Here is a 12189-nt window from a genome sequence, read left to right as displayed (position 1 = left end):
AGCCAGTAAACTTATCTTTCAGGCAACCTAATGGAAAACACACTATTCAACAATGTTGCATGATAACAGAAAATAATCTGTTGAAGACTTTCTCCTTAAATATGCTGCTTTGGTAGAGCTAATTGAAGAAGAGGAGCTAATCTGAAACAGAAAATACATTTGCCCAAAGAAAGAGGGGCATATCCTAATAGGATAAACTCTGCCAGACAGGGCTTTGTGAGCACACTGAAGCATTGGTACCAGAACAACCTATTAGTAAGTGTCCTGGCCTTCAAAAATTAAGGAAAATGTACAGACAAGAATAAATGACCTCATAGTTGAGGTATATCTTTAAAAGGTAATTCACTGAACTGCAGGATCTGGTGCAATACATAGTCTTACAGGTTTTTCCTGGTTAACAGTTAAGTCCCAGTGTTAGCAAAACATATCATACCTTCCCAACAGAAGCCTTTTAGAGCCATTCTGCTGCCCTCCTCTGCTAGTACAACACCTTCAGGTTCTGCTGTGGAAGAGTAATGGGAAAAGAAAAGCTGCCCAGAAGGCATCACCCACCTGACGGCTACATGCTCACGATAATCCAGGTCATAATTTTGTAGGGAGTCAGCACAGGATTCCCGCAAGACTCCTTGCTGCTGCAGGCGTGATGGTACGGTGAACTGGTGCACAGAGGCATTGGGCTGAGCAGTCGTGTGGTATGGAGGAGGAATGCTGTTACTGGTCTCGCTGCGATAGTCACTGTCTCGATCATCCACAGCACTGTCCGCATCTTCAAAGGCTAAGAAACAGAAGTAGTTAAGGGCACGGCTCTTTAAAGTTGCTTTGCTGGGACAGTGAAGCTGATTTTGTTTTTAAAAAGCTACCAAAAGAGTCCATGTCTGTAAAGGATGGACATCCACCTGGTAGCTGGTTATAAACTCTGGTTCCCGCAGTATGTACCAAGGAGCTCCAGCAATTGCCTCCTCACCTTCCTTTCCACCTCCTATCATAGGATTTTTCTCTTTAGTCTTTGCTAATAGGCAGATTAAAACATTTTTCATAAAAATCAGAGCAGAACAAAATAAACAAATCAAAAACAATAACTCAACATCAAAACTTACAAGTTCTTTGTTACTGCCAAAATGAACTTTTAGATGCTGGGTAAAAATATTTCCTTATAGAAAGGAGCTCTTTCTTGGAAACTTTTATTCTGTTTAGCTGTAATGTCGTCTCTCCTCTCAGCTGTCTTAACCGCTGTTATAGCATTTTGGATTTTTCATTTGAAATATGGTTTGGTTTTTGTTTGTTTTTTTTTTGGTGAAGGTCTTAGTTTAAGTTAAGAGAAACTAATGAAAAACGAAGAAATTCAAGGCAGTCAGCATGGAAATCAGGACTGGGAGAGCAGCCCTGCCTATACACAATTGCTAGCTCTTACAGGGGAAAAATGCTGCATTTAATACACCCAGATACATTAGCCTGTTAAATTTAGTAGTGAACACTAATGATAACCTTCACAAAGCAAAAAGCTCCGCTCCCTTCCCATGAATTCATCTCTCTGGAGAGGCACTTTGCTTGCTAACCCTTCAGAAAAAGAGAACAGCAGAAAGGGTTCAAAAATACAACGCTGGTCTACGGCTGTGTTTGGCTGTGCAGAATGCAAGGTTATCTTTGCAAGCTCAAAATGAAATACACACACACGTCCCCATACAGCAGTGGAGTGCACCATTAACATGCTTGAAACAAAGGGAAAAAAATAGCCATTATTCACTCTATCCACCACCACCATCCTGTTTAGAAAGGACAATCAAATTCGTATGCACCCCTGTGGTAAGTTATTCAATGGTCTGTGGCCTACACAGCCATTCACCCTGAGGCTGAGCAATGAAGTGAGAGTGATGTTTTCGTGCCAGATCCTCTAAAAAAAAAAGTTTACACTGCTGCAAATAGGATGCACAGTCAGGGAATGCCTTTTTTCTTCCAGTAGTGATTTCCACCCCACTAATTTGATTTCCATTTTGTCTCATCCAAAGTAAAGGGCATTCTTAGTGATGTTTTCTGTTCCTTTCCACCTGAGTCAGGTTACTTCAATGTCGTAAAGTGGATGGAAAAGTAGAAAACAACCCCAGTTGAAAACATGCCTACAATCTACGAACTGCTTGAAAAAGCCTGGCTCTACCCTCTTACCTACAGTCAATTCAATTTGATTGTCCGCACTGAAAACAGAGATAAGCCTCCTGCTTTTTAGTAGTCTAAATGCTGCGTAGTTCTTGTCAGTCTCTAGTCGATTGAATAAAAATGAAGAGCAATCATATACTGCTTTATTCAGCTTTGTTAAAAGTGCAACGTCCATCAATTTTAATACAGTTCAGTGCTTAGAAGAAATACTGAAGAAATGGTACACAAAAAGGATTTGAAATGCCAAACCTCTCTGAAAAGCATCACATGTCCACCCTGTGGAGCAAGAAGTGATGTACTGGTAGACCACAAGGCACACACCACCCTCCGAAGGATAATGAGCTATTACTTAGATGAGCAGTCTCATTGCTCAACACTTGAGCCACCACTGTCTAATGTACAATAATTACTTTTGTAAAGTAATTACAAAAATTATATTAAAATAATTATTTTTGTAGCAAATAAAAATCTGCAGTACTATTACCTGCACCAAAACAATAGTAAATCCAGTAAATTTACTAATACTGGGCCAAACTTACTACACTGATGTGGTAAGACTCACACGATCATGGTCATCGTGCAGACCAGCAGGAAGCAAAGCACAGCTTCTCTGGATGAGTAACTCAGACCAGCTGATGGCTCAGGGATTTCCAAATTCCCCAACCTGACAGTAGCAAAAGCACTATCTGGACTTATTATCCAGTCATCACATCCCACCTCTGTACTACTGGGCCCCATTAACCAATTGCCTCACCAGTTTTCTCCACGGAGCTTGGAATCAGTCAGTGGATGCCCACAGCTCTGATAAATGCAGCCAGCTGCTGTTGGAGGCAATCCCCTAACCCTAACCTATGGCCTCACGTTCCTGCCTGCTTTATGCTGGCTCTAGCATCTTGTCCCTAAGCAGTGAGCAGGGTCAGATGCCAAAACCCTTTTGGACTGCAGAAGGGGTTGGTTTCCATCCTAAGTGGCTGCCAACAACCAGCCGAGCACCAGCTAACCTTCTACTACCCACCTAAATATGACAAGAACTTCACAGCAAGCAAAATTTGCCACTCCCCTGGGACACTGTCTCTGGTTGATCTTCTTTCTGCTCCTTTTCTACAGGAAAGGTAATATACATCATGTCTCAAAAGATTTTCCCTATGAACCACAGTATCTCTAAGCAACATCTAAAAATAGATGTTGAATGTTAATCAAACATTTGCAGCATCTATGATTATTAAACTTGGCACCAGAATTTCTCTCAATTCATACTGGTGTATAGCATGAGGAAATCTCTTTGAGGTCCTCACACAAAATGTCTCCCTGAAGTCAAGTTTAAAGGATGCAAGGCTCCAGCTACCATATCATCAATGTGGCAGGAACACGTTTTCTGTTATGTATGTCCCATGCACCTACGTATCTATAGATGTTAATACCAGGCACAAATCCTCAGCAAGAACTGATTCATATATACGGCCAACACCAGAAACTTAGTCACACTGAACTGCACCTACCTTATGAGCAATCTCACTTTATTTAACAGAAATGTTCCCAAATGAAGGCATTGCTTAAGACTGATTAAGAGCACCAAAACCTGGCTCATACGTGGCTTACAGCACACATTACCCCTGCAAGAAAGTACGTTGCAAAGTGTCTGTACATGCTGCCAATCCCATTCGTTAACATACTTGACACTTCAATTTTATTAAACAAGAGCCTGACAAGAACTTGCAGAAGTAGCTCTGTGTATACCAAATCCGTTCAAAAGGAGAAGGCGAGGGGAGGAAAATTGGACCTTACAACCCACATTTCAGCAAAATATCCATCACAACACACACGGTGTGATATTGTCTTCTTCACATAGATGGGACACCAAACCAAAAGGACAGCTGTAACTTGGCCTCGGTCTCTGAAGATCAGTTAGCTCATAACAAGACACATAACAACAAACGCCACAAAGTTAGTAATTGTTTTATCCCATGCTGAGAAATTTCACATGGACGGAAAAGCTTCCAAGGGATGAAAACAGATTCTTTATCACTGGACCCACTGCCTAAAGAGTGGGGGGTAAGGCTGAATGGCAGGGCAAGGAGCATGCTGTTCATGTTGTATAACTGAATATTCATGCATATAGGCAGCATAAGAAGAAAACCTATTGTACAGTCACATCACAAAGTAGGATTTTACAGAGTGGGGAAAACAAGGAAAGGAGATGTGTTGAGAGAACCCTCTTCTCCAACACAAGCTGCTTCCTGAAAACCTTCTTATTCCTCTCCTGCCTCCAGAAGTTATTACTCCACTGCTGCAGGGCTGAATACATAGAGCTTTAATATACTGATATCAAAACCACTTTGAGCAGTCATGTCATGCCAGCTCTACTAGTCACATTTAACCTCACAACTTCCTTTATATCAAGCTTCAGGACGTGGCAATAGCAAAATCATTACAGGTGGCTGGAGGGATGCACGTTCACAGTTTCTTTAGGTCCCAATGTACAGCCTGAGTTCCTCTCAAAAAGCTGCATTCAGCTGAAATTTCTATCGGTGATGTGTTATCGGCCACTGAGAGCTGGGGTCCAATTCCCAAACTTAGACATGCTTCACAAGCTTGAGTAAAAACCTGAATAAAAACAGTAAATGCATCACACTCAGGTAACTCAGGAAGAAGGAAGTTCGTGCTAGGTTCTGTACTCCAAAACTCCACTTCTTCTCCAAAATAAGCCACTAAGCTTCTCCCAACTTCTGTCTATTTTTATAAGAACAAGGTAAAAGAGAAGACAGCATACTAACTGAATACATGACATTTGTTCCAAGTCCAGAACAGATCTGTCAGCTCCACACAACGGCATTTACAACTCACCTTCACCACTCTGCACCCATTTGAATTTCTTTTATAAAAGCCTCTTACAACTTCTTTCCTTAATCAAGTCTCAGAACCTGATATTCCATTGTCTACTGAACCATCAGTCACTTCTGACAACCGTGCAGCCTTTCTAAAATCTTATAATTAAAATGCATGGAAGGTTTAAGAGGACTACTGAAGTAACTGTGGGGATGAGGGGGTTGTCCCTAAAGGACACTAGGGCATTTTTCTGAGTCTATAGGTTTCCATACTAAAAACATAGATTTTCAGTAATGATTTAAGTGCAACTTTGCAGGTTATTAGTTCATCCTATTGCCTTCAACACTTAACATTCATTTCAAATGTGGATAATTTTAAGACAGCTAGTTTGCTATATTCAAATTTCACACTGAAGGCTTTCATAACCTTGTTTTTCCCACTTAAAAACAGTTTCTGCTGCTGAAACAGTCAATAGTTGAGAACTGGACTTACAGTTTGAAGTGCAAAGCATGTCTTGAATATTTACCCTACTTCCTCAAGTCTATGCTTTTCTTAGAATTAAACCAGGTCAGCAGCACAAGAAGTCCCTTTGCCAAAATGCCCTCTGTCTAACCAGCATGACTCTGGACTGCAGCACTTTTCTTGCAAGAAGCTCCTGCTAGGATAAAGTCTTCCAGGTACCATCATCCTGTTTCTGCCACTTCCTTTCCAGGTGCTGTTGCAAATTGACAGCTGTATTTTTCATGACAGTGCCAAGCTAATGGATTTGGCTTGGAAGCATCATCAGTGCTGACCCAAGCCTTCCTAAAAGAATGCTAACATGATTTCAAAGAGGACAGCACAGCAAGGATAAGGGGGAAGGAGGAACAGAGATGGAAGAAGTACAAGGCTCTTTAAAAGAAAAAATATAATAATAAAACACACACCAACACCCCAGAGAAACAGGTGACACACTCTGTACACAGCTCCCGTAAATCTCTGAAAGACTAGCATCTAAGCATCCTCATTTCCCCCAAGCACAAAATTGGTAAAAGAAGTTTAGCTAATGCTCACTTATCACACTTCTGAGAGCAACCCCACACAATTAAGACATCCAACACTGACAGCATTAGGAAGTCATTCAACATCATTAATGCCTAAAGAATTTCTGCTTTGATCACAGACAAGAGAACAAGGAGGACAAGACATGTGGGAGAAGAAAGTGGAAAGTCACTGGTGGAAGGAAGACTTTAAAATTCAGAACAGATCGATGATTTTACCTTATTCAGCTGTTTACAGGTTAGAGTGAAAAAAATATATAATTAGTGAAATACACTGTAACATTAGCTGGGCACCTTATTTAAATTACTTGGCTGTATTAGATTGCCCTTTCCAAATTCCATTATGTCTAGAACAGAAAAGCATCAGGCAGAATCACCTCCCTGCTGGCAGCAGCTGCAGTCATTGCTCTTTGCATGCTCCCCTCAGCAACAGACTCGCTCTTTGTTTTGACACCGGGAGCAGACACCTTCATTTAAAGATTGAAATACCAATCCTTGCAGGTCCTCCAGGCAGAAGCAGCCATGCACTGTAGCTTAAGCAGAAGCTTTGCCTGTTGCAGCCTGTGGGAATTCCAGAAAGTAAAGATGCTTCATGCACGTTTTCTGGGCAAATTAACTAAAACCTTGAGTTGTGGGGCCTCTGCAAAACTCCTGCAGCTGAAGACTCACTGGTGTGATAAGCCAGTTCTACAGATCACAGACAGCTGTGGTATCTAAGTTTTACCTTTCCAAGGCTGGTGAGCACTCATTAAAGAATAGCCTTACCACTTTTGCCATGGCATTGTCTCACTAAGCTCAAACATGCTACAATACCTGCTGCTCTCCTGTCTCACTGGTGCCTGCGAACTGTTTTCACTTTCAGATTTGCTCCTATTTGCAGTCTTCGTAATTTCTGTGGTCACTTCCAGTGTTTCTTCACATCTTACTAAAACAGTCACTTCTGATTCCCCTGTGTTTTTCAGTTACTTCAAACATGGACTTAGGCTTCACATATACAAAGACCAACACAAAAATGTGTACAAGCAGAAACCAGAATCATTTTCACAAGAAAAGAGGAATATTCCAATTCTGCTGTCTTCTCCTCAAATCCCAATAAAAGCACAAGCAGTTCAGCCAAAACAAAACTAAACAGTGAGGGGAAAAAAAAATGGACAGCCATCCACGCAAACATGAAGATTCAGTGAAAGTGAGAGAAAATATAATGGAATAGATTTTCTATATGCATGAATATTCCCACTTTCCTCATACTGGAGCATGCTGCATCATTACAGGATCAGGAAACTTGCAATAAGTTAAACTGTTACGTACTCAGCTGCTCTCCCCATCCGAAATAACTCCAGTTGCCTGCATGTAACACAAATGGCAGCAAAGAATAGGAATGGAAAAAGAAAGCTTAGAAAAGCAAACCACAAGCATACTTTTCATGTATTTAAAATGCTTTATAGATTGTGAGCTTGAAAGCAAGATTTTTTATTTATAAAAACAACATTAAATTCATTTTGGGATTTCCTGTTCACTGTCCAGTGTGTTTATAAGGCATTGTAAAAAATTAAGACCACTGTAAACTCTATAGATTATTAAGAAAACATGCATTTAGTAAGACAAATAGACAAAACATTTATCAACACACTGTGCAGCACAAGCAGCTAAACACCATCCTTCCTAGTACACAAATTATCATGATTTCAGACGGAACATCCCAGAAAGCAGAATCCAGATAAGATCCATACCTGAATTCTAGGCTTAACAGTGCAAGTCAAGTGTCAAAATTTGTTTCATGTTTCAGCTTGTGTCCCTTTTCCAGAACAAAGGTAACTCTGCACTGAAAGCACCACACCAGTAATACTAGCATGAACCACCTTGCAGAACTTACAACCCTCACAGCGCCTTATGGATGCAAACAATCACACATCAATTCTGCAACAATCAGCAGATCTCTCCACATTAAAATCAAAGGTGACAACAAACTCACACCAAAGCTTAACATAAGTTGGTAAAACAACCAAGTTCTGGCTTTTCAATAACCATGTTGTCATCTCAGGGTGACAACTCAGGATGATGGTGGTAATCCAACAAACTACTATGTATACTGACCCCTCGGAGCAATTTTTCAGTATGCATGCAACTTGCAACTCCAAAGAAAAGTCCCAGAACAAATATTTCTGGAAGATAGAGTGTAAAAAGAAACGTTTGCAGGAGTGTTGATATGCAAGTACAGAAATAAATAAATACAAATCCTTCACATGCAGGCAGCATAAAATTCTAGTGGGCTATTTCTTGCTTTTTGCTGAAATTGCTCTCTAAATTAAGCTCTCTAAATGAGGGAGAAAAACCAAGTCTATGGAGTAGAGCGCTAGCAGACTATAATCTGAGGCATCACAAATGCTGCTGTGGACCGGAGAAGCAACAAGTGCAACAAGCCACCACTCGGACAACTCATCTGAGCCTGTTGCACGCTGACAACATGGAGATGTACCCAGACACATCAGAAGCCTGCCAGGATCCACCAGACAGTGTTTACATGACCCTGACCACACAGCTATCATCTCAGACTGGTTTTTATAACAACAAAAATCCACAGATTGCCTAATGATCAGTTTTGACAGAGGCCTGAGTCTTTTCCAGGGGAAAAATACGAGGAGAAAGAACACACAGCCAAACTGGCAAAGAAAAAACAAGTAGAGAGATGTGATTTAGTAGCTTAGTGGGTAGCATTGATGATAGGGGGACTGTTGGACTAGATGATCTTGTAGGTCCTTTCCAACCTTGTGTTTCTGTGATTCTAAAGCACGTGAAGCAAGAAGAGATGGGATGGGGAGGCAATCAGAAGAAAGGGTACAGAAGCAAGAGGCAGCAAGGACAGAAGCATCAGAGAAGGCATGGGGAGAGGGCTGATGAGAGAGAACAAGTAGTAGATAGAGCTCTGCACTGAGCTTTAATTTGCTGTCATAAATAGTTCATGTAAAGGATGATGACTTCCTATTAATATGTAAGTCAGATAATGGCATATCTCTTTCTCATTCCTGAACAGCTAGCTGAAGCCAGTAGCACACAGGAGAACAACCTCAGCATCTTCTGCCATCAAAAAGTTCCTATCTCAGGTAAACAGCAGGAGTCAAAGGAAGACAGTGTTCGAACATTTGCAGCCTACATTACTTTTAAAGATCCAGCAAAACTCTGCAGAAGCACAACGTTATTGCACTCAGACAACACGCTACCAAAACCTATTTCATAATGCACAAATAAATGCACATCTAATATCCCAAAGCAACTGGGGACAAAAAACATCAGACGATACCATACATTTCCAAAACCAGCACGCAGATTGGAGTACCACAGAAGAAGTGGAGTTCACCTGTGCTGCAGCTTTTCCCAAAGATAAAAATCCTAGACTGACAGCCTCGCTCCCTCAGGACAAAACACTAATCTGTACAGAATGAACAAGTTTCAAGGTAACACAAATCCTGACTCCTAAAGCCAGCTTCGACCATTCCTAGTCCTTGTTTCGTTAACAGCAACTGTCTAGGTGGCTGGCACAACACTACTCACAGTTGTAAAATGCAACAAGGATAAAACCACTAAGCACCGAAGACATGCCCCAGAGACAAGGTCTGTCCTTGGAGGAGAAATATTACCATCTGCCATAGAAGAAAGTGCTCAAACTGACAGTGACGTCCCTGAGCCAGCTACTTACCTCTCTACCTTACCAAGTTCCTCACATACAATATAAACATCCCCCAGATAAAAGCAGATTAGAGACTATTATTTCAATGCAGAAGACATAGCAGCTGATGCCAAGTAGGGTAGCAGAGAGGGAAGAGCAGCTTCCTTTAGATACCAGCTCCTTACCTTCCAAGTGTTCTCACATTGAGAATTTGGGTCATGCTACAACTAGAGACTACCTAGAAAGACAACACTGCAGGAGCAAGGAAAAAGATGCACCAAGAGAGGCTATGGGATTTTCCCAGCCAGCATCTCAAAACTCCACTTTTGTTTGTTTTTACTAACACCCACTTCACTTCAGCGTCTAACATTTTGGATAAAAGATGAATTTATTAAAGATTCAACACATATGCCGCTTCATTTAAGATTCAGGAGCTAACAGTATATATCTCAGTCCTTCAGCATAATCACAGAAGACCTGGGTTGACAGTCTTGATATTTTGAAGGTTAATGAAAACAGAATTTCTTTTTAGCCTTTTCAAGTTGTTTTCATGCTTCGTAGAAAAAAAATATATGAATAACCTCATTTTGTGAAGAAAAAAGGACCTTCCAAATCACCTTTGGGAACAAATTTAAACCTGTCCAAATCTGAATTGAAAACACCAAGAAGTCCAGACAAACAGAAAATGGAAAGCTGCAATTCTAAAAACATTCTGCAACAAAATATATTAACACTGGAATACACGATACAGACAAAGCAGACTAGTTACTGTGTGCTCTTAAACACCAACACTGCATGTCTCAGTTATCACATTATTTTGTATTCACAAGCTTCAGTATTCAAAAATGAGGTTTCGTATAAACCTCCAATTAAGGACTAAGCGATGCCAGCAGCCTGGTGCCTTGGATGCTACAACATTCCTGTCATTAACACATTTTATAAAATACATTTAAGTTCCCACAGTTAGCTGAACATAACATATGCTCACTCTGTGCCTCAATTATGCAACTATTCAAGGAGGAACTCCTCCCTACTTCACACTGTCAAGCCTGGATCAGCAGGGACACTGTAGAAAAGCAGAATATTCCAAGTTTTTAATGCAGTCTAATTTGATTTCCTGCATGCCATTTTGTTTCACTGCTGTTTATAAGTCTCTAAAAGTGGCTGGGCCGTACTACACCCATCAGAACATTACCGTTCACTGCTGTCCACTTCTTACATGCTGATAAATTACTTAATTCTCCTCTTTCTCTCTCTTCCATGCTGAGTGAAGAAAAGAGAGCATCTAAACATGTTTATAAAAGCAAACTAAGCTCAAGAAATTACAATATACTTGGTGCTGATAAAAATACCGTTTATAGAATACAAACAGAGCTAGGCAGGTACTGAGCAGATTTTTCTTCTAGATTTCACATATCCCCTTTCCCTTCACTATATATTCACTATGTATATTGTGTGCCCTCCACACAATATACATAGATCTTGGAGTCTATAGAAATGTACTTAATTCCAGTATTTGATATACATCCCAAATTACACACATACCATTTTAATGAATAAGAGTCTAAAATATAAAATAACCATTAAACAGCATGTTAGAGCCAAGTCAGGCTTTCAGTAACCAGAATAACTGAAAGGGTTTCATACCAATCATCACCTTTTCCAGTCAGTTTTGGAACACCATAAACGAGGAAGGAGACTTTTGCACAAAAGGAGATGAGAAAGCACAGGAGGGAGACGAGCTAGCAGTTGACAGGGACAAGGACAAGCACTATAGTACTACAGCTTCTCCTCCCTGCTTAGTACTCCATGCTTTCAACCACACTTTACTGAAGTTTAGCACGCAGTTTATACCGAATTTTTGGAGTATATTAATTTCAGTAAATTAAATGGTCCTAATGATCAGCTTTATCATAGCTGAACAAAATCAGACAGGGATAAGAATTTAAGCAGGGCTTGGACACCCTTGATGACGTGATGGTTATCCACAAAGTTATTGCAAGCTTGTGCAACTCATTAATACAGACAAAAGAATCACACACTGACTGTCAATTTTGGCTACAATGGAAAACCTGTAACATTTCTACCACTGCACTAATATTTAACAGATCTGCCATGTCTTAAGTTTCTGGGCTACCAAGTCACACAGACTATTTTGCTGAGAAATGTAGTAAACAAAAGAAGCAACAAAAGGTTTATATACTCCTCCTTGAGATACAAGTTTAGACTACAGTTGATTATCTAGCATTTCCTATGTGAATAAAGCAAAAACTAATATAATGTTGCACAGCAGCAGAGAAAATATATTTGGTGCCTTTTTTCTTCTTCAAGATTTTCAATCTTGACTTTCTGTACAAGACTCATTGTTCAAGGACGCATTCAAGGACGTATTAAGGCTTGCGTATAAAGCTGAGCTATAATTTTGGATCAGTTTAGTATCATTAAATTTAGAAAACAAATGGTTATAAATTTCAGATTAATTTTCTGTTATTGCTATGACACTGAAGG

At 40.2% G+C, this 12189-nt stretch overlaps 1 protein-coding gene across 2 annotated transcripts in view; it reads right to left on the bottom strand.

Annotated features, from left to right (window-relative positions):
- Positions 1–12189, bottom strand: part of UNC13B (unc-13 homolog B) — a 213361-nt gene that overhangs the window by 148725 nt on the left and 52447 nt on the right. For both annotated transcript variants that reach the window (XM_084503110.1, XM_084503111.1), the window contains exon 8: positions 553–775. In XM_084503110.1, coding sequence (XP_084359236.1) covers positions 553–775 — 223 coding nt within the window. The remainder of the gene's footprint in view (positions 1–552; positions 776–12189) is intronic.

This window comes from Aythya ferina (assembly GCF_964211825.1).
Source record: "Aythya ferina genome assembly, chromosome: Z".
In the NCBI taxonomy this organism is placed as follows: Eukaryota; Metazoa; Chordata; class Aves; order Anseriformes; family Anatidae; genus Aythya; species Aythya ferina.
Note: the sequence above shows the minus strand (reverse complement) of the source record. Positions and strands in the feature narration are given on the sequence as shown.